Source organism: Pocillopora damicornis, chromosome 7 (genome assembly GCF_964200805.1).
Source record: "Pocillopora damicornis chromosome 7, jaPocDami1.2, whole genome shotgun sequence".
NCBI classification, from domain to species: domain Eukaryota; kingdom Metazoa; phylum Cnidaria; class Anthozoa; order Scleractinia; family Pocilloporidae; genus Pocillopora; species Pocillopora damicornis.
In genome coordinates this window covers 2061195-2080822 of record NC_142676.1, presented here as the reverse complement: position 1 = coordinate 2080822, position 19628 = coordinate 2061195, and the positions used below count along the sequence as shown (strand labels likewise).

Sequence of the window (19628 nt, the reverse complement as noted above, 5' to 3'; positions counted from 1 at the left end):
TCCCGCCTTTCCACCCCTCAGGCCGTTTGCTTCTTTTGAATTTGAGTTCTCATTGGCTCCTAAACACTCAAGTTACGTTACGTTTTTGAATTACCTTGTCTTTGCTAAGAATTCGTTGCCTGCTCATAAATAAATCTCATTTTGCATCAGGATTGATTTAATTGAATTTTTTTTGTTGGATTTTTAGGGCAAAGACAAAGGTAGAGTGGAAGAGAAAGGAACAAATTCTCGTAAGATCCTATTGGAAAAACTTTTCTGTTATCCAGCCAGTTTCAGAACAACTTGTACTTTTTTGTTTGCTCAGACAATAGTCATCAGTTTGAAACAGCTATATTTGCTGAACTGTCGAGGGTCGGAAACATTATACGAAGGGTCTTATTGACGATTTTGTTTCGTTTGGAGTGGAGAATGTTTGTAAAAATCTTTTTCCCTATGACAAGATTTTGTCCCGAAACATGTCGCTCAATTTCAAGCATTCTTAAATTTGTTCCTGACATAGAAGCGACAAAATGAGTAGAAGCGACTAACATGCCAAGCGGTCTCACAACTCAGCGTGCTTCCTTCCCCCAAGGTGTCTGTGATCCCCTTTACTTTACTGTGCTACTTCACAAAATGTTGAAAAGTGTCTCCAATTTTGCTTCATGGAATGTAACTATGTCCTTGTTCTCGGATACAAAGCTTCCAGTGAAGACGATGAAGACGAAGTGATAAGTCCGTCGGAGGATACCACAAAGCCATTTGGTTACGATGAGAACAAGCCCGAGGGAGGGGAGGATGAGGAGATGGTTGGTCGCTATTTCGAAACTCTAGGTACCAGTTCTCCAGCGCAAAAAGCGGACGAGCAAGTCACAGAGCCGCCGCCCCTGGACACGGATCGGCTGATGCGGACCAGGCTGAGTATCTCGGCCAGATTTTTGTCGCGTTCGCACCAACCTGGAAGGTTTGAAAATATGTATTGTATTAATAAACGCTCTAAGCAGCCCCCTCCCTCCCCGCTTTCCCCCTTTGATCCCCTTCCTTTTTTAGTTGAACCTGGAGTGTCCAGTAAGTTTCCAGTAAGCTTCCCCATTTGTAAAACCTTTAGTCCCTTATAACCCCCACTCCCTTAGTGTAATACTTCAAGTTTCTGAGTAGCCTCCCCTCTCAAAAGAGTCCACCTCTTTGATAATCCCTCCCTTGAGAAACTTTCGGTACAGATTTCAAGTTTCTATTGAGCTTTTCCCTGCTTAAGAGCCCCCCACTTTGGACCTCTCCCCCTCGTGTAGGACGTCCTCTTCCCCCTCTCTGAGCAAAAATTCAAGTACTGCCTTCCCTTGGGCTAGGTAGTGTTTCAGTTAAAAAATATGCTGAAAATCCAAGAGAAGGCTGGCCGAATAAATTAAGGTTTTGGTAAATTCCTCGGTTTCAGAGAGGTAAGAAAAAGCTTCGACGTTCCGAACGTGTTAGTTGAAATGCAACAGTCGCGAAATAGTTAAATGGAATTCAAACTTTTTATTCCTTTGTCTTCAGGATTGGTGTAATATCGACAAACCTTGATGAAGAGAAAGGAGAAAATCATCATTCAGATGATGTAAGGTGTTTTTTGCCTGTTTTTTAGGGTAATGCTATTAAATTATTCTGCTGACTCGGAAGTCTTCTTTCTAATTGAGTTCCAATGATTTCTACGCATTCTTTTTTTTCATCTCCTGTCTTTCTTTGGAACATGAGCCCTGTTTTGATTATAGAGACTGAGAATAACCTCATCCCACCAACGAAATTATTAATTGGCAATTGATTTATTCATTCATTCATTATTTTACTGATTAACTGACTGACTGTCTGACTGGCTGGCTGACTGACTGACTGACTGATTAACTGACTGACTGACTGGCTGGCTGATTGATTAACTGACAGACTGACTGACTGAGTGACTGACTGGCTGACTGAGTGACTGACTGGCTGGCTGACTGACTGACTGACTGACTGGCTGGCTGATTGACTGACTGGCTTGCTGATTGACTGATTGGCTGGCTGATTGGCTGGGCGGGCTGACTGACTGACTGGCTGATTGACTGACTGGTTGGCTGATTGACTGACTGACTGGCTGGCTGATTGACTGACTGAGTGGCTGGTTGGCTGACTGACTGACTGACTGGCTGGCTGGCTAATTGACTGACTGACTGGCTGGCTGATTGATTGACTGACTGACAGACTGGCTGGCTGACTGACTGACTGATTGACTGGCTGGCTGATTGATTGCTCCACCTTAGGTCAGTGACTATGACAGCAACCAGCATGTGATTTAGAATGTAAGTTTCCTTAATATTATTGCAATTTTTTTTTTAACGTTATTCCTTTGCATTGTTGAAGTCCAAACAGGATCTTCAAAGGCGTAAAGAAGAAATGGCGCAGGCTGTGGAGGCTACTCGTAAACGACTAGAAGCTGTAAGTGAAGTTAACAGTACTTATTCGTGCAAACCCAACACAGATTAGTTGTAAATATTCATGTGGGCGATAAGCAAATCGTAGAAGAGTCATTTCTTCTTTGACTTTTTGCTTTTCCCTCGCGCTTTTTTCTGTCGCTCGCCTACAATCGTAACAATTTAGCAGGAGCATCGCACACTGCTGTCATTCCACGTTATGCATCAGTATCGCTGTTCAGCGCTGGACGAAAGCGTTCAGTTTTGAGTTGATGGTCTAAGCACTGCAGAACTGCTTTGGTTTGAGTTAACATTTACCTTTGTCAGCGGTACATGTGAACTCAAGAGACATAATCGGGTCGCTTCGACAAATCAAAGTTAAATGAGCAACGTTCATCACCGGCATTGTTCCGTGATTACTTGTAATACTCCTGTATTTGATCTGAATTCTCTTTGTTTGTTACCTTGTTCGTATTTGTTCCTGCTGGTCACTGCAGTTTTTTTTAGTTATGATTTGTTGTTAAGCTCTCTAGTTTTTGGGATTGACTGTTTAATTTTAGCTTTTTTCGGTTTTAGTTTCTCGGCTTTAGTTTTTGAAAAATTGATCTCGCCTGTGCTTATTTTATTGTTCAGCTGGGATGGAAAGCTAAGGAAGACATTTTGAAGAAGATGCCAGTCAACAGTGCGACATCAACAGCAACTATAACCTCCGTCTCTTCTGTATCCAGCACAACTGTCATTTCTTCTTCTAAAACCACAACAATTACATCCAACTCCGGATCATCTTCAAGCACTGCAGCTGAAGAGCCTGCCTCCAAAACTAGTACTGTGTTATCGTCTGTCTCGACTACACACTCTTCATCCGTGAGTGCTACCTCAAAAACCAGCACCGTCACCACATCCATGTCGTTTACACCCACTACAGTCGTTAATTCTGCGTCTGGCTCTGGTAAAAACGGAGACAGTACACCCGTGTCTGCATTAACAGAGTCAAGCAGTAAGCCTTCCGTCATAACTAACCTGCTTGAGGTATGTAGAGATACTACCCCGAATTTCGCGATCAAGCCTGTGACCCACCTTCATCTTTAATCCTGATAATCTTATCCATCATGATTCTTCAAAATTTAAAATGACTTCAGTTCTATCACCTTTTATCACTTGGGTGACTACCAGCAGTCCCTCTTCTTCGTCGAAGTCAGTCGCGCGGGTTGAAAACGCAAAAGTCAGCGGGAAAAAAAAAATATTAAAGCGCTGCTTTTCGTGTGCCTTGCTCCCAGAGGTCTGCGTTTTTTTTTTTCTTCTCACCAACTTGACCCGCACAACGGACTCCGCCAAAAGGCAGCGGTTGCTCGTAGTCCAGAAAAAAGTTGGTGCAATATCTCTGGAATACCTGACTAACTCCTACTTAAACTCTAACTCCCTGATGTAACCTCTTCCTTAATATCACCGTACTGCCAAGCAAGTAGTTGCGAGGAAAAGCGAAACTAAACAGTTCACGGATGTTACCTTCATATGTTATCACTTTTCTCAATTAGTTTACAAGGATATGTAACAGAACTGATTGTTAGAATTGCGATTCAGAGCTTGTTTCAAAGTTAAGTACGCATTTTAGCGTATGCGCGTCATAGCTACGTGTTGTCTTGTTTAGTTAATTTTCCATGTTGATGTTCGCCTGGCAGTGAGTATTTTTTTTGGGTTGATGTTATTTACAGACGCGATTAGCAGATGTCCAAGAGAACAGCAAGAAGGAACGAAAGGATCAGTCGGCTAAGAAAGATATTCCTGAGTCGAAGAAAGATAATGTCTCAAAGGCTGACGATACCGAGAAATCCAAGCGTACTGCGTCCAATTTGATTGCGTTTTTCAGTCAGTCAAAGTCATCTAAAAACAAAGAAAAAGAAAAAGAAAACTCGAAAGAAAAAGAGAGAGCAAAATCGAAGGAAAAAGACAAAGAGAAAGGAAGAGCCACACCCCCACTGGTCAAGGAGATATCTGATTTAAAATCTACCTCCGGGGGTAAACTTGAACGGCGGGGCTCTGAGGGAAAATCATGGCGAAAATCGCTGGGAATTCTAGGGGGAAGTTCCAAGCATGACAAAGAAGACAAACATAAAAGGCATTCTGAACCCAGATCTTCAACCCCACCTGACATGCTGTCGAAAAACGCGCTAAAACAAAACGAGAGGGAAGACAAGTTGAATAAGAAACCAACTGAGCCTCGTTCGTCCACACCGCCTGTTGACAAACAAATGAAGAATTCCCAGCCAGCGAAACACCACGAAAGCACATTAAAAACTTTAAAAGAAGAAAAAGACAAAAAGTCACCCACTAAACCACAGCCTGAGCGGCGATCGTCTAATACGTCATCCGAGCTGGCGGGAAAAACTTCTCAGCCGCCTGGCGCTAAAACAAACGAGACTTCTTTGACTACTTCGTCCAGAAATGCTCCTTTAAGAGAGAAGAAAGGACGGGTTTCTAGTGAGGAGAGACGAGAAAAATCGCGGTCGTTAGGTGACATAGGTAACAGACTACACAAAGTAGAAGAAGTGTCTATTTTAGATCCGAGTGTGCCGCCATCTAGAACTGTTGACACTATGGATATACCGAATCAAATAAAAACAGCTGAAAAACGACCCAAGTCAAGCGCCGGTATTTTGGAGACAACCCCAACTCAGACGAAAAAACCATTAGAGCGAAATTCGGTTGATAATAATGATGTTTCAACTACAAAAAATCTTAAAGAACACACCGACGTTTTGAATGGAACTTCCGATAAAAACGATATTTCGACTAATGGCAGCTTGTTAACTAGTAATGAATATTCGACAGGACGAAAACCACCTCCGGACGAGCAGCTGAATCCTGCGTTGGATGGGCCTGGTAACGAAGCTATACCGGTCCTAGGTTCTACCCTTGAAAAGAAATCGAACACTTTGGACCTGGGAACCAGTAAGCCCTTGTCACCGCGCAGAACCTCTCGGAGTGGTAGCGGGTCGAGTTTTATGTCTGATATCAGTGAACTGTCAGCTGAGCTGTCTGCAGCTATTGCGTCACCACCGCCTGAGCCACTCAGATTGAGCATGTCTGAGTCGAACTTGTTGAGTACCAGTCCTCCCTCTACAAGTCGGAAGTCTTCCACTGGTAAGGATCATGGTAAAAAGTTCATTATGTTGTGTGAACGCTCCTTTTATGTCTAGCAAGGGTACTCCTTTTATGTCTTGTAAGGGTACTCCTGCAGGCTAGTTGAATCATTTTTGGACAAGCAACCGAATCTTATGTCCTATTCCTACGCCTTGTGCTTAATAATTTCTTTTTTAGTTTGTTATTTACAGTCCTCCATAACCTCTCCCATCCTTAGTCTTGGCTTACCTTGGCCACGTGAATTTTTCTTTCATACCGAACCAAAATTTGTAATCTGAAATGTAGGGCATTTCAGTTTAGCGCGTCCTGAAACATGGTTGAACTTTGTAGACGCCTCCAGAGGTGTGAACAGTGAATAGACCAGGCAGAGTTCCTCAAAAACTTGTCATATTTTCCATTTGAACTTGGAAAGTTTTTACTCGAGACTGCCTCCTAGCCAACGAACACCATAACAATAGTAAATGGCAACGATCGTAGACGACACCGCAATAAAGTAAGACAAACGAAGCCTTTTAAACTTTGGTCGTGTTCTTGTTCAACCCTTACAGATGCTGCTAACTCCACCGATATTGATCAAAATACATGTCAGGAAACCCTTGAACACCTTGTGCAGGCTTTTCAAAAGGTTATGGATGTTCAGTCTAAGGTGAGAAAGAAAAAGTTTCGGGTTGTTATAGTTAACTAGAGGATACTTATTCCCAGAGAGGAATTAGTTGGCTTGAATCGACCGAGATGTCAAACTGAGCCCTTTCTGTTCACGATCACTCTTATGAATTAGCGCTAAGTAAGTCACTTCTCATTTGGTGGAAAGTTCAAAACTCCATGATATTGCTGATCCTAGCTGTGCAATTGTTTGAAAGTAGCATGTAGCCTCGGTCACTAAGTAAGTCTCTAAACGGGAGATCATTTCTTAAAGCACTCGACCATTTTGTCTAATGCTAACCAATTTGTGATATCTATTTATTTATTTATTTTTTTTTTTTTTTGCACCTGCAGATTCTGAATGGAGAACCCTCGGACGATAATCACCAGTTGTTATCGTACATTACCAGCACTTTTTCAGCCATAGAGGAACAGATTCACGATTCGCGTCTTCGTCGGCGGAAGTGGGAACTCTCCTACCTCCCCTGGGGTAAACCCGGCACTGCTCCTAGACCACTCGGCGGCGCGCTCAGCTTCTCCACCGGAAACCTGGACCAAGTTGGTTCAAAACTTCGTCCTTTCAGGAGGACTTCTGAGCTTTCTGTTTCCTCAATTCCTGAAGAGGAGGTTGAAATACATGAAGTGTTACTAGAAAAGTACTCTGATAGACTATTGGAAATGGTCGCGAAGAAACTTAAACAATGAGGAATACTTTCGTGTTGCGAGCACAACCGACGAGAGTTCTCTTTCTTTGAAACAGTATGACTAGGAAAATGGGTTGGGTTTGATTAAAATGGCTTAGAGATTACTATGAACGTGTCCTGGGTTAGTCTAGTTACCGCGGTACTGTTGAGTGTTTGCCCTTGGTTTACCTGAACAGGCGAATGCTACCGCAGATGATGTCTATTCCATACATGACTGATTACCATTAGCTTGTCATCACATGTGGTAAACTGCAATTCTAAGGAGCTAAGACTGGACTTTTATTTGGAATTTCCTATCGCTGTTCTTATTAACTGCTAGCTTAACATGGAAAACAACAGATGAGGTTGGAACAGTTCCTTATGACGTTGGCGAGGGCAGTCAAATGCAGTTTGCTCATGTTAAGAGCAATCATGACTTCATTATTTACGTACATCCAATGCAACTTAGGTTGGAGGATTCACCCATCTTGAAATACGTCAACTCAATCATCGGACAAACTTCTGCAGCTTTAATATTTAAGCTGCTATTTTCTACATATTTTCGTATTTTTTTTGTCTTAAAGATAGTCATCAAAGTACTTCATGAGTAATCTAATGAGAAAAAATCCATAGTTTTGTTCAAAACTGCATATTAAAAGGCCAAAATGTAAATTAATAAAACAGTGAATTATTTAGCTTGTCTGTCTCTTTTTTACTTGCAGTATCTGCCTTACAGTTAACATTTACTGTCTTTGCTAAAATTCAATTTACTTTTGAACTTCTGAAGTAATCCGGGATTGTCTTAGTTTGCTATATTTCGCTTTGTGATTGGTCCAGAAAACTCTTGCCACATTTTCAACCAATCAGATTCAAAACTACATCCAGTCATAACTTGGTTACACGCGTTTTTCTTCTCTGCCAGCAGCTTGCTAGTGTCGTGACCAAAGCGTTACATTGAATTTATTTATAGGTGCGTGACGGAAGTACAGAAATATGATAGGTGATTTGGGTTAATTGATTGTGAGTGAGTGAGAGAATAAATACAGTCCACATCAAACCAGTGTGATTGTTTGTCGCGAGATCATTTACGACACTTTTGTTTATTGTGGGTTCTCCGTGGCTCGCTGTGATATTTCCCTTCGTTCATAATGGCGGTGGTAATTACTCTGGTTTGGCTTTTCGACACTCAGTCAAAATGAGCTCCAAAGGAACCTCCAACGTAGAAATGGCTCAACAAGTTAGCAGGAGCGAATCCCTCAGAAATGGCTGGATTTCGAATTGTCAGATCTTTTGTTTTACTTTATTTTCATCAGAATTTTTTTTAATAATTCAGTGTTAGTGAGCAAGAATTATCTAATGTTTTGGTTATCACACGACTAAGGCGGTCCGAGGGCCAGTATGCAGTAGCGCAAAGTAATCGATCAGATTACTTCCTTTCTGCCCTCGCACATTCGTATCGAATTGAATTTGAAGAATTCCGACATAAAGGATGGTGAATTAGCTAAGCTTAGGTAGGATACAAATTCTTGAGATTTTTATACGGAGTATCATTGTTTTTTCTCACGATGTAGCCAGTTCTGTGTAGATCGCGACCTTGAGACTGTAAACTGCGAGTCTTCTTTGCCTCTCTTAAGGTGATTGGGTCGACAATGACGTGCGTGATCGATCCCCTTCGGGACAGCAATGCATTATGTCACGCTTAAGTCACGCAGCTTACCCTCAAGATGGTGGACGTAAGGAATAACAAGCGCTTCCGAAGCGAACCTGGCAGCACGCTATCCTGTTATGCACTGCGACTAAAACCAGGCCAGGAAATAAGGGAATGTCTGCTGAACTACGTCAAGACTAAGAAACTTGGGGCACCGTTCGTTCTTTCTTGCGTAGGAAGTGTGACTCAAGCTACACTACGGTTGGCTAATGCGTCAATAGACACACCGAATGAGGTAAGGAAATCGCATGACTGATAGTTTTTTTTATTCTCAGACAGGCTTCTGTATATTGGGGTTCTTTCATGATTATTAGCAAAAGCATTATTTCCCGATGAAGAAAATGTTTGCGCCGAGGTCTGCTGTAGTTATTCATCTCAACATGCGGAAACCCGTCCTATTTTGCACCTCAGCTTTGTAGGCTTGTGATTACGTAAGGCTCTTTAATGAGAAAAGCAATGATGTGGGCTCACTTGTCTGAGATCACGCAAATTTTGGGCTGAAAATTTGATTTTCTTGATTGGTGGTGAATTTAAAACGCTAGTCCCGAGAGGTGAGGGGTGGGGAGTGCACTAGGAAATGCGACACATTGTAATTGTTGATTTACAGAACTGATCACCTTCTTTCCCGCTCAAGTTGAAATCTCCAGGTAGATACTGTTAGGGATCTGAATGTGGGATGGGAGGCCGGTGCTTACAGTTGTAATGAATTGGCAGCTGCAATAAAAATTACAGCACCCTACCCACAAGCAGAAGGCCATGTAACATAAATGTATTTCTTTCAAGAACTCACGAGAAATCCCAAACTCCCATACTCAATCCTTTAGCCTAAACTGAAGGGATCAGAAGTATTACCTCATCTTAGGATGGTGTTCCAGTCCACTCTACGTTGCCCTCTCCCTCCCCAACTCCCCCCCCCCCTTTTTTTTCTTCTGATTTCTGTTACAGTTCACTGGTACCTATCTATACTCCTGAGTGAAGAAGTTATTTGTATCACCTAAAGACAACCCCATGCCTCAGCCATGACTTGAACCCATTGGGTCAGTTAGTCAAAACTACGGTTTTATGCAATCAGTGAGCCTCAGGCTTTTGCTATAAGAGCAATTATTTAATAAAATAAATGCCCTTTCACTGTTAGCTTTCAGCCCTCTTGACACTGTTCACAAAAAACAAAGGTTAAGCTATACTGAAGATTGTTTAGGATGTGGTTTTGTTAAACAATGGCTTAACTTTTTAAATGTTGAAATAATCAGACCATTAAATTAAGATTTTGATGTCCGTTTTCTATTTCTTCAGATCATTGAGGTTAAAGGAAGGCATGAGATTGTTTCACTCGTTGGAACACTGGCTGATGAAGGACACCTGCATACTTCCCTTTCAGACAAAGATGGTAATGTCATAGGTGGTCATGTTATGGGAAACATGAAAGTTTTTACTACTGCTGAGGTTGTCATTGGAAACTGCGACACATTGTCATTTACTAGAGAGATTGATGATGAAACTGGCTTTGAGGAACTTGTTGTGAGAGAAAAATAGAAATTCTTTTTTTCAACTGTTATGACCTACTCTAGATAATTTGTCTCAGAAAGAAATTGATTTTCATATTATGATTGCTGTTTTAATTATTTTAGTCTTATATGGTTGCTTTAGGATAAAACATCCAGTTTTCTACAAAGTTAATATATGATTGATTGGCTACTGCAATTGTTTAACCCTCTAACTCCCAGATCAAATTTGTCATTCTCCTCATTGTCAAACACATAATTCTTATTATGTTAGTTCAGAGAATTTAGTATTGGATCAACTAATTATCCCCAAATTGATATTTTTCTTTATTCTCATCACTTATCTGGTTGATATTGTATTGATATTGTAAGGAGAAATTCTGTCTTGGTCACTCATGGAGTGAAAGGGTTAAAGCCTACACCCAAACATTTGCAAGTAATACAATTACTGTATATTTTGACCTTGATATTTATTGGTAGGAGATTACAATGTGAGAAACAGCCTGTGATCTTTTGTTGAAATTTTTAATTGTTAGAAATTGGGTTATTTATCATAACCATGGCTCAAGGTTGGTGAACCTTTCAATCAGCCCCAGCCACTAGAATCACCTCATGTAATAAAGACCCATTAACCATACAATTTTACAATTTGTTTGTTTCCTACACAAATAACTTGTGCTCCAAGATGAAACCATCATGTTGAAAATAAAATTGAATAAAACTGAGGTATACCTGATGTAGGGAAACTTTCAGATGGAAAAATATTAGGCAAAGAGAAGTTTTTTTATGAAAAAAAACATATAATTAGCTCCTTTTCTCATTTTATGACAAGATAATTTAGGTAAACCATGTTATTTTAACATCACAAATGCAAAAAACTTGTGATTTTGATATATTTTAAGTATAAGGCATTTTTAGTAGACAGAGTGTTTCACAAACAAAGTTCATCTTTACGATGCCTTTCCTGGCAAGCGCAGATATAAAAAGGTGACAGTAGTGTTTATCTAGGGAGCCCCACTTCGTTTCCTAAGCTGATAGGCAAGTTTTTAAATAAAGAGAATTGTGAAAGAAAAATGTGTAAAGCAAGCAAGTTTTTTGTAAATACATGAAACAAAATCACTTTTCCCATTATAGAGCAATGTGGTTCTGACCCTTTTCATAGAGATTCAAAAGTGTTTGATCAAAGGAACAAAAAGATTAGTACTCCAGGGTCACCAGACTCATTGAAGAACTACAATCCAGGCAATCTAGGGTCACTGATCCAGTAACATATCATTCCAAAGGAACTCACTCATACAGGATTGACAGAGCTCAGAGGCTGTAATTCCCCATGCTATTTTCATCAAAAAAATAAAATTTTTTGAAGGAAACATGCCTCTTGAACCAAGAGAAGCTCCCCCTTCCTGTCCCAACCTGTCCATGTTCCTTCCCCTTACCATCCCTGCATCGGAGTGCTGAACCCCTTTACATCCTGATGTAGGGTAACTTTCAGATGGAAAAATATTAGGCAAAGAGAAGTTTTTTTATGAAAAAAAACATATAATTAGCTCCTTTTCTCATTTTATGACAAGATAATGCATATCAGTATGCATATTCTCCAAACTGTTCTCTACATGTTTCCCGAGTTGCTGACAAGGAGAACTTGTTTAACAATCAAGAACTGCTTTAGTTGGTGATCATTTCCTTTACTCTTGTGACCTTAATGCATGACTCAGGGGTGATATTACTGGGAGAAATTAGGTGCGAGTCACTCTTAGGGGTTAAAGTGTTAAGGGATATTTTTAACTGATGATGAGATCAAAACAAAAGATGAAACAGGTGGATAATGTGTTGGTTACAAACATTCTCTCAAACTTTAATAGATTTTTAATTAAAGACGGTTATCATAAGAATTTGTACAACCAGCACCGCCTGTTATAAATGTGCGATGAACACCATCGCGGTCAGTAAAACAGCCAGTCCTCTTCTATCAAAAAAAGGCTAAAAGCATAGTTTGCATTTGGTTGAATCCAACCCAATTCGATCTTCGCGACTCATTAGGCGACGGTTTCGATGAAGTTGGCTAGTTTGACATCCTTTTCAGACAGTCCTCCACAGTCATGTGTGCTGAGTGTAATCTGTACTTTGTTGTACACGTTGAACCATTCAGGATGATGATCCATTTTCTCCGCTTGCAAACCAACACGTGTCATAAAACCAAAAGCTTGATTAAAATCTTTGAAAAGAAATTCTTTGTAAATCGCGTCTCTTCCTTCCACCTCTGTCCACCCAAATTTAAGTAACGGAGAAAGCATCGAGTTTCTCTCTTCTTCTTCAAGTTTCAGGCGCTTTGGAGCAGGATCAGTCATGATTTCATGAACCCTTCTCTAACGAAAATCAAAGCAAGTAAAATGAACGAAGAATTATACGGTAGGCAAACCAAATATAATTACTGTGGGAGGAGTGGGTTAGTTAATATTACCTTACTTATTAACAGAAACTACTTTATTCCGAGAACACATCCTCTTACGACATGGGAACACCAAAAATATTGACTAAAGGAAAATGTTTTAACTTGAATTATATAAAATGCAAAGCAAAGGCATGTATTTTACATCATTTACTTATTGTTGCTACTTTCCCCTCCCCGGTAGAGGAAAAATGTTCCCCTAACTCTCATGACTATCGACTTGATCATGATTGTAAACCAATCACGCAGAGGAAAACTTTGTTAGCTTTACCGCCAAACTATGATCCAGTTCTGAGCCGCTGGTTTTAAAATTTGAAAGGAAAGCTTACTTTATCATTCAAATCTCACCCAAAAAATGGCCATGTGCTTATTTCAAGTGAACCTACTTTGTAATTTCCGTAATTTCGTTAAAAGAAGAATTAATAAAACAATTATTCCATTCGCGCTTGGTGCATATTTACAATTTCATATCCAGTGCGTGCTTATGGAGAAAAGATTAATGAACGTGAAGTCATGCAATCCTCTTACGATCTTGTGAGTTCTTAGCTGTATTCACACTACAAACTTTTACCAGTGGAACAGCTATTTACCGAGGGAAAATTACCTGAATTTACCCGTGGTAAAGTTTATCTTGGGTTTCAATTTCCTTAGATGAAAAGGTCACACTAACCTTTGTCACTGGTGTCTGGGTAAAATAATAAAACGGCAAAATGTTTTGGCACGCAAATCACATCGTAAACATGCTTGAAACTCAAGAATATCAAAGTTTTTTCTCTCAATTCAGTTCACTCTTCATTTCATTCTTTTCGACGAGCACAGCGATCTAAATATTTTTTTCTTCAATCTTTGGGGCGTGTACAATGAGGAAGACGACTCATATCCCTTGCGAAACGGTATCGTCGACTCTTGGTCGGAATGAAGGGCATTGAAGGCTGGTTCTAGGGAAAAAAATTAATATTTTGATTGGGCCTAGATCTCCAAGATTACGAATAAAGAAAGAAAATCGTATAATATTCCCAAAAACGAGATGTTCTGATATGTTCTAAATCGCCCATCGTAAGTTGCAAGTGAATAAAAAAGAACATTGCCCAACATCACGTCACATGAATCAAAAATAGTTTCACGACATGACATCTAAATCCACATAACGCTTTATTAAGACAGCTGTTCTGCAGGCTGCTCCAAACATAGACTCTTGTTTAATTGTTACTTCTCATTTTATGTGTCCGCTGTGTTCATTAATTACTAATAAGGGAACAAAAACAAACTAGCTTACTAAACCCCCTCCCCCGGTAATCAATTAAATGTTCGCTCCGCGGACTGATCTAAAACTGATCGATAACTTTATTAAATAAATGACGTCACACAACCTCGAACGCTTTGGATTTACACTATCTACACTAGACAGCGTAGATAGTTGTACCAATTGTAGACAGTGTATATAGTCGTATCTACTGTGGACAGTGTAGAACAATTCTTTTTTGAATTTTTCGTGGGGAACAAGTGCTGAAGCTTACATGAGTTATTTTAAATTTAACCGCTGTACTATAAACTTGTGTGTTCGACCCTCGACGAACGCCTTCGATGTGAAACACTAGCGAGTCAACTATCATGTGGAGACCTATATACCACACCCCAAGAACAGTTCAGAGGGATAATGCAAGAAAAAGAGAACAATGGCAGCTGGGAGTATGTCGGATTAGAAGGGAAGGAAGGGAAGGAACCGGTCAGAGCCCCGATGGAACTCAAGGTTTTGGCTTCCTTGTCAAGGATTTGGACATTTTTTTCCAAAGCCAGTTACTAGCCAGTCCACATCCAGCCAGTAGCATCAGCATCGAAAAAAGCTATAGTTATTGCCTCGTAACAATCAGTCAAGTCATCGATACTAATGATTCCTTGGAAAATTATCATTTGGAGTTTCAAAAGTTAAATTCAGAGAAGAAAATAGTTCAACTAAATAAAATCGTAGATCAAAAGGACTTCCTTCGAATTGGCAACTTTGTTTTCATTGGAGTAAAACCCTCCAAAAAATACTCCAAGAAGGAGAGCATTTTTACATATCGACCATTCCAGGGGACCAAAGTGAATCAAAGTGAATCGAATGATTTACTGTATGTTTTCGTGGACGACAAGGATAAATCTTCTGATGTGATAAACGTTAAGAAGGATAATTTTGAAAACGTTTCATCGACACACTTAGAACACGCTCGCAACGAAAACCGTATGCAAGGTTGTGCTGTGATCTTGCGTCAAGAAAACCGAGACGGCGAGTTTAGTGCGGTTGGATGCCTTGATTTTGCTGACGACGGATCTATATTTTCCTTCTTCTTCTTTCCCTCTCCTACAGGTATGTTCAAAATAAGATTTTCGCTACGTTCCTCACATTCTCTGCCTTACTTGTGGTGTACCTACTCATGGATGTTCATATTGTCACACTTCTAATGTGCAGATTGATTTCTTATCCTTAATGTCTAGTTATGCAAGGATTTCGTTCTAGATGAACCCCATCTGAGCAATTGTTGCTTTTTTTTAATGGAACATTACGTTGTTTGAGTTAAGGAAGTGATTTCAATTTGTAACATTAAGTTTGTTACAGCATAAATGCCAAAAAGGTATTATAACTTGTATGTTACTTTGTAGATGGTCCCAAATTAATGAATGCAGCTACAGCTGAAGGATGCCCCAACATTCAAGCTTCTATTTCAGGGCAAGCCACAAGTAACCTTTCAGACTGTCTTACAGATGAAAATGTCATTGGCCGTTCCAAAGAGTTGAAAGAAATCACCGCTGCAATTGGAACTGAAAGTGAAGCTGCAGTTCTTGTTACTGGAGGACCCGGAATTGGTAAAACAGCTGTAGCAATGGAAGTGCACCGCAAATTGGTATCCAATGGGAATGAAGAGAGGACAGTTTTGTTGTGTTCACTCAGATCGAAAGAAGCCATTGTTAAAGTAGCTAATTCAATGATCCTTTCATGCAGGGCAAACCTCTCTCAACCACCAGAAGATCCGCAATATTGGCTCAGAAATTGGAGCTCACGACAGGAAAAGAAAGTTTGTTTCATTCTGGACAATGCAGATGATGTTCTCGAATCTGGTGATCGAACTGCATTTGTAACCATTTTAAAGGACATGAGAACTCTATCAAACTCTAAGATCACATTTGTTATCACGACTCGAAAACTATTTCAATTAGACCCCAATTTGCAAATGAAATGTGTGAGATTGAGAACATTATCCCCTGAGCACGCACAGGAACTCCTCTTGTCCAAAGTCCTTAATACAAATGTGAAACAGGGGCTCTCCAAGACAGATAAAGTGGTTCAACTTTGTGGTTGTGTACCCCTAGCTTTATGCATCGTTGGTTCGTTGCTTTTAGACTGTCCTGAAGATCAGCTCATTGAACGCCTTGAGGAAAAGCCATTGGATGTCCTCAAAGAGGATGAAAGTGATGAAAATTCTGTTGAAAAAGCAATTTACACTTCTTTCAACTTTTTGAGAGAACATGAACAAAAGGCTCTGGTACTTCTGTCAGTTTTTCCAGGCTCATTCTGTAATATTGCTGCCCAAGCTGTTATTAAGGAAATTGATTATCAAGGTGATCATGGATCAATTCTCCGTTCCTTGAAAAACCGCTCTCTTATTGAGACACCGGCCCCATACAGATATCAAATTCATCAATTTATTCAAACATTTGCAAAGAAGACTGATAAAGCCTTACAGCTGAAGGGGGAAAAAGCGGCCTGCACCCACTTTATTTCCCACCTAGTGGACATTGCCATGTGCTACTGGAGCAAGGACAAGTGCCAAGAGGCAATTCACTCTTTTAACACGGACAGGCATAACTTTGAGTACTTCTTTCAGTTCTTCATCAAAGGACAAGAAAAACAAGATTCTCAACTGAAGGAAACTATGGAAAACTTAGTGAAGAAGATTTCCCAGACATGTACATTTTTAGAAATGTGTATTCTACCAAGTGATTATTTGAGGCACCTTATAGAGCTTGATCAGCTTTTGATGTCTTACCAACAGCCTGTCACTAAAATAGTGGAACTTCTCTGCCTCCTAGGGCATGAGTATAGGAAAATCGGTAATCAAGATGAATACAAGAAGTTGATTGAAAAGGCTGCAGACCTACACTCAGATCACTCTGAAGAATTTGACAATGAGAAGGTGTCAGAGGCTTTCTTTTGCAGTAATTATGCACGGTTCCTCTCTGATGTGAAAAACTGTTCCAAAGCTGAAGAACAATTCATTAAAAGTTTGGAGGTGTGTAAACAATTCAAACCAATGGATTTTGTACAGAAAGGCATGAGTTTGCTTTATGCTGGACGAAATGACAACAGACAAAATAAACGTGACCAGGCTGAGGAAAAGTTCAATGCGTCATTAAAGATTTTTCAGGAAAATCTTGGCTCTCACATTATGACTGCTCTACTTCTGAAGGAAATTGCAGATTTTCACCTCTTCCATGGTGAGAAGGGTCTAGGATCAGCTCCTGACCGACGCAAATCAATTGAACTTTATAAACAAGCTCTGGAAATGATGGAAAGTGTTGGTATTAAAGAGCAGAAAGAATGCATTCTGCCAATTACCAACTTAGGAGTGTGTTATCAATTTCAAGCTCAGATGGAAGATGCAAAGAGTTTATTTCAAGCATCTCTAAAAATTGCTGAACAAGAACTAACTGAGAATCATAGGTGGAAGATCTATGCAATGACTCAAATGGCCTTTTGGTTTAAGAAAAATGGAAACCCAGAGGAAGCAAAAGAGTGGAAACAAAAGGCATTGACAATGAGCGACACACTTCAACTACCAGATCACCAACCACCCAACAAATTTTTGCTTGACAAAATTTAAAATTTTAAGAGGTCATAGGTGAGTGCTCATTTATTTGAAACAAGTGAAAGAAAAATGCAGATGGGACCAGGATTCAGAGAGGTGATGAGTCCTCTTCCACTTTTTAATTCAACAAATCATTACCACTAACCAAGAGCCAGAAGCCATAAAAGTCAAAATTATAGTGTCTGAGGAACCCAAAAAGTTTTGCTCCTTGGTCCACTATTTTTAATTCTTTGCTGAGGAATTGGTTGCGATGGTTTCAATCTAACTCAACCATTATTAAGGTGGCTCTGAAAATTCACTACTGATATTTTAAAACCTTGCAGAAAGAAGTTTCATTAGTATGATGATCACAATGAAATTGAGTGATTGAGATTGAGTGAGTGAGAAATTAGGAGGCAGCTGACTTGTATTTGCCTACTGGCACATTAAGCTAAAATTAAGTGTGTTCTTTAGAAGCTGTGTCAGTGGTTCAAGGGTATATGAAATGTTTCATCAAATATTCATCAAACCCTTTTGAACAATGATTGAGCATTCCTCTTTAATGAAACAAAGAAAATTTTGGTATAGCCAAACCTCAATTATTTAGACCTCAATAATGCAGATTTTTTAATTATCAAGACTCACTTCTCTGGTCCCTTATTTTAATGAATATCAATTAGTCACATTCATGATCCTTAACAACTTTTTCCTATGAAACATCTACCTAACCATTAATGCCTCTTCAAAGAATGATAGAATTATCAATGACCACAAGCTGTGGCAGCTTGAAACAAACTGATTTACATTAGCACTTTAGGGTGTCATATTATTATCCAGACTTCATGTATTCAACCCAGTCCCAGGAGTTCTGATAATTGAGAGTTGACAGTGGCATCAATTGATTAAATACAAATCATCACTGATAGAGTAACCCAAGACAATTCTCAGTTTCTTCCAGTACCACACTAAGGACTTCATAACTAATGTGCAATTTACATAGAGATGAGCTTTAGGAAACTGACAGACCTTAAGGGGAACAGAAATGGCACAGTGGTGAGAGCACTTGCCTTCCACCACTGTGACCTGTGTTTTATTCCCAAGCCTGGCGTCATGTGGGTTTAGGTTGTTATTGGTTCTCATCTCTACTCCAAGAGTTTTTCTCCAGGCCCTCAGGGTTTCCTCCCTCCACAAAAACCAACATTCCAAATTCCAATTTGAATGGGAAACAGTGGACAAGAAGAGTCACCTAGTAGAATGTCCATTGCTTAATTCCCATTTATTTACTTATTTCAAAGTGAATAAGAAGAAAGACTTGAATTTGTTGTAGGCAAGGGTTCTCAAAGGAATGAAACCTCTTTTGAAAGGGTATGGAGATTTAAAAGGACGTTACATCTTCCAGGGGCCTAAACCTCCTTTAAATATTTTGTTAGACTCGTATCTGCTAGGGGGTTCAAAACTCCGAATCCACCATGCCGGCATGCCAGTCGAATGAAAGATCGCGAGAAGGTAACATTACCTCGCCCTATAAGACGCCTGCTCTACAGGCTGTTCCAAACATAAACTCCTGCCTAATTGTTACTTCTCATTTTACGTGTCCGCTGTGTTTAGTAATTACTAATAAGGAAAAAAACAAACTAGCTTACTAAACCCCCTTCACGTGACCAAACTAATGTTCGCTACGCGAACCGATCTACAACTGATCGATGATGACTGTATCAAATAACTCGCGTCACGCAACCTCGAACGCTTTGGATTTATCGGCTGAAAGCCTGACTTTTTTTAGGGTTTTCGTTCTGCAATTTCCTTAGTTGCAGTGTACATACATATTTACTTACTCTGCATATTGTGACGATTGTCCCCCTGGAAGACTTTTTCTGCGAAATGGAAGTGGGTATCTTGGGCCCTCGTTTGGTGGGAAAAGTTCCGGAAAGTTCCTCATTTTACTGCTCCGTCACCGAGATAGATTGACCGTGGGGGCCTAAGAAAGTGAAAGTTGCAACCGACTCGAATCTACGCATTCTGAGGCCATGCTCTTTTCTTTTCTCCGTTTATTGTCGTCCGACCGACCCAAATTTTTGGCATTTAAAAAAAAAAAGTAACGACGTAGTTAAACCATTTCACTTTAAATAATTCTTTTTATCTGAAAAAAGAGCATAGTAACAGCATAGAGAAAAACAGGAACAAAAACAGGCACATTTTTTACAGTATACTGTGCATTTTGTTAATCCAAATACGTAAACATTAACTAGCCAGTGCCCCGCGCATATTTACTAAACTATTG

At 39.9% G+C, this 19628-nt stretch overlaps 4 protein-coding genes across 7 annotated transcripts in view; 3 read left to right on the top strand and 1 right to left on the bottom strand.

The window, feature by feature from the left end:
• Positions 1-7560, top strand: part of LOC113665478 (uncharacterized) — a 32235-nt gene extending 24675 nt beyond the window's left edge. For 2 of the 3 annotated variants that reach the window (XM_089213293.1, XM_089213291.1), the window contains 8 exons: positions 188-230; positions 679-940; positions 1510-1570; positions 2350-2424; positions 3033-3428; positions 4112-5540; positions 6089-6186; positions 6537-7560. In XM_089213293.1, coding sequence (XP_089069419.1) covers positions 188-230; positions 679-940; positions 1510-1570; positions 2350-2424; positions 3033-3428; positions 4112-5540; positions 6089-6186; positions 6537-6887 — 2715 coding nt within the window. In that variant the 3' untranslated portion in view covers positions 6888-7560. The remainder of the gene's footprint in view (positions 1-187; positions 231-678; positions 941-1509; positions 1571-2349; positions 2425-3032; positions 3429-4111; positions 5541-6088; positions 6187-6536) is intronic. The other variant, XM_089213292.1, reaches the window with a different exon arrangement.
• Positions 7561-7881: 321 nt separating this feature from the next.
• On the top strand, positions 7882-11149 carry LOC149041987 (uncharacterized). 2 transcript variants are annotated; one of them, XM_089213295.1, is made up of 3 exons: positions 7882-8022; positions 8500-8808; positions 9867-11149. In XM_089213295.1, the coding sequence occupies exons 2-3, from the start codon at positions 8590-8592 to the stop codon at positions 10104-10106; spliced, it is 459 nt and encodes a 152-aa protein (XP_089069421.1). In that variant the 5' UTR covers positions 7882-8022; positions 8500-8589; the 3' UTR covers positions 10107-11149. The 2 variants fall into 2 exon arrangements, with proteins under 2 accessions (XP_089069421.1, XP_089069420.1); XM_089213294.1 differs by having other exon boundaries at positions 7890-8376.
• A 752-nt stretch (positions 11150-11901) lies between these two features.
• LOC113667789 (pterin-4-alpha-carbinolamine dehydratase) lies at positions 11902-12484 on the bottom strand. The gene has a single exon (XM_027183647.2). The coding sequence runs from the start codon at positions 12421-12423 to the stop codon at positions 12112-12114; it is 312 nt and encodes a 103-aa protein (XP_027039448.2). The 5' UTR covers positions 12424-12484; the 3' UTR covers positions 11902-12111.
• A 1599-nt stretch (positions 12485-14083) lies between these two features.
• On the top strand, positions 14084-18283 carry LOC149041986 (uncharacterized). Its single transcript, XM_089213285.1, has 2 exons — positions 14084-14871; positions 15165-18283. Exons 1-2 carry the CDS (start codon positions 14136-14138, stop codon positions 17381-17383), a joined length of 2955 nt encoding a protein of 984 aa, XP_089069411.1. The 5' UTR covers positions 14084-14135; the 3' UTR covers positions 17384-18283.
• Positions 18284-19628: the final 1345 nt, after the last annotated feature.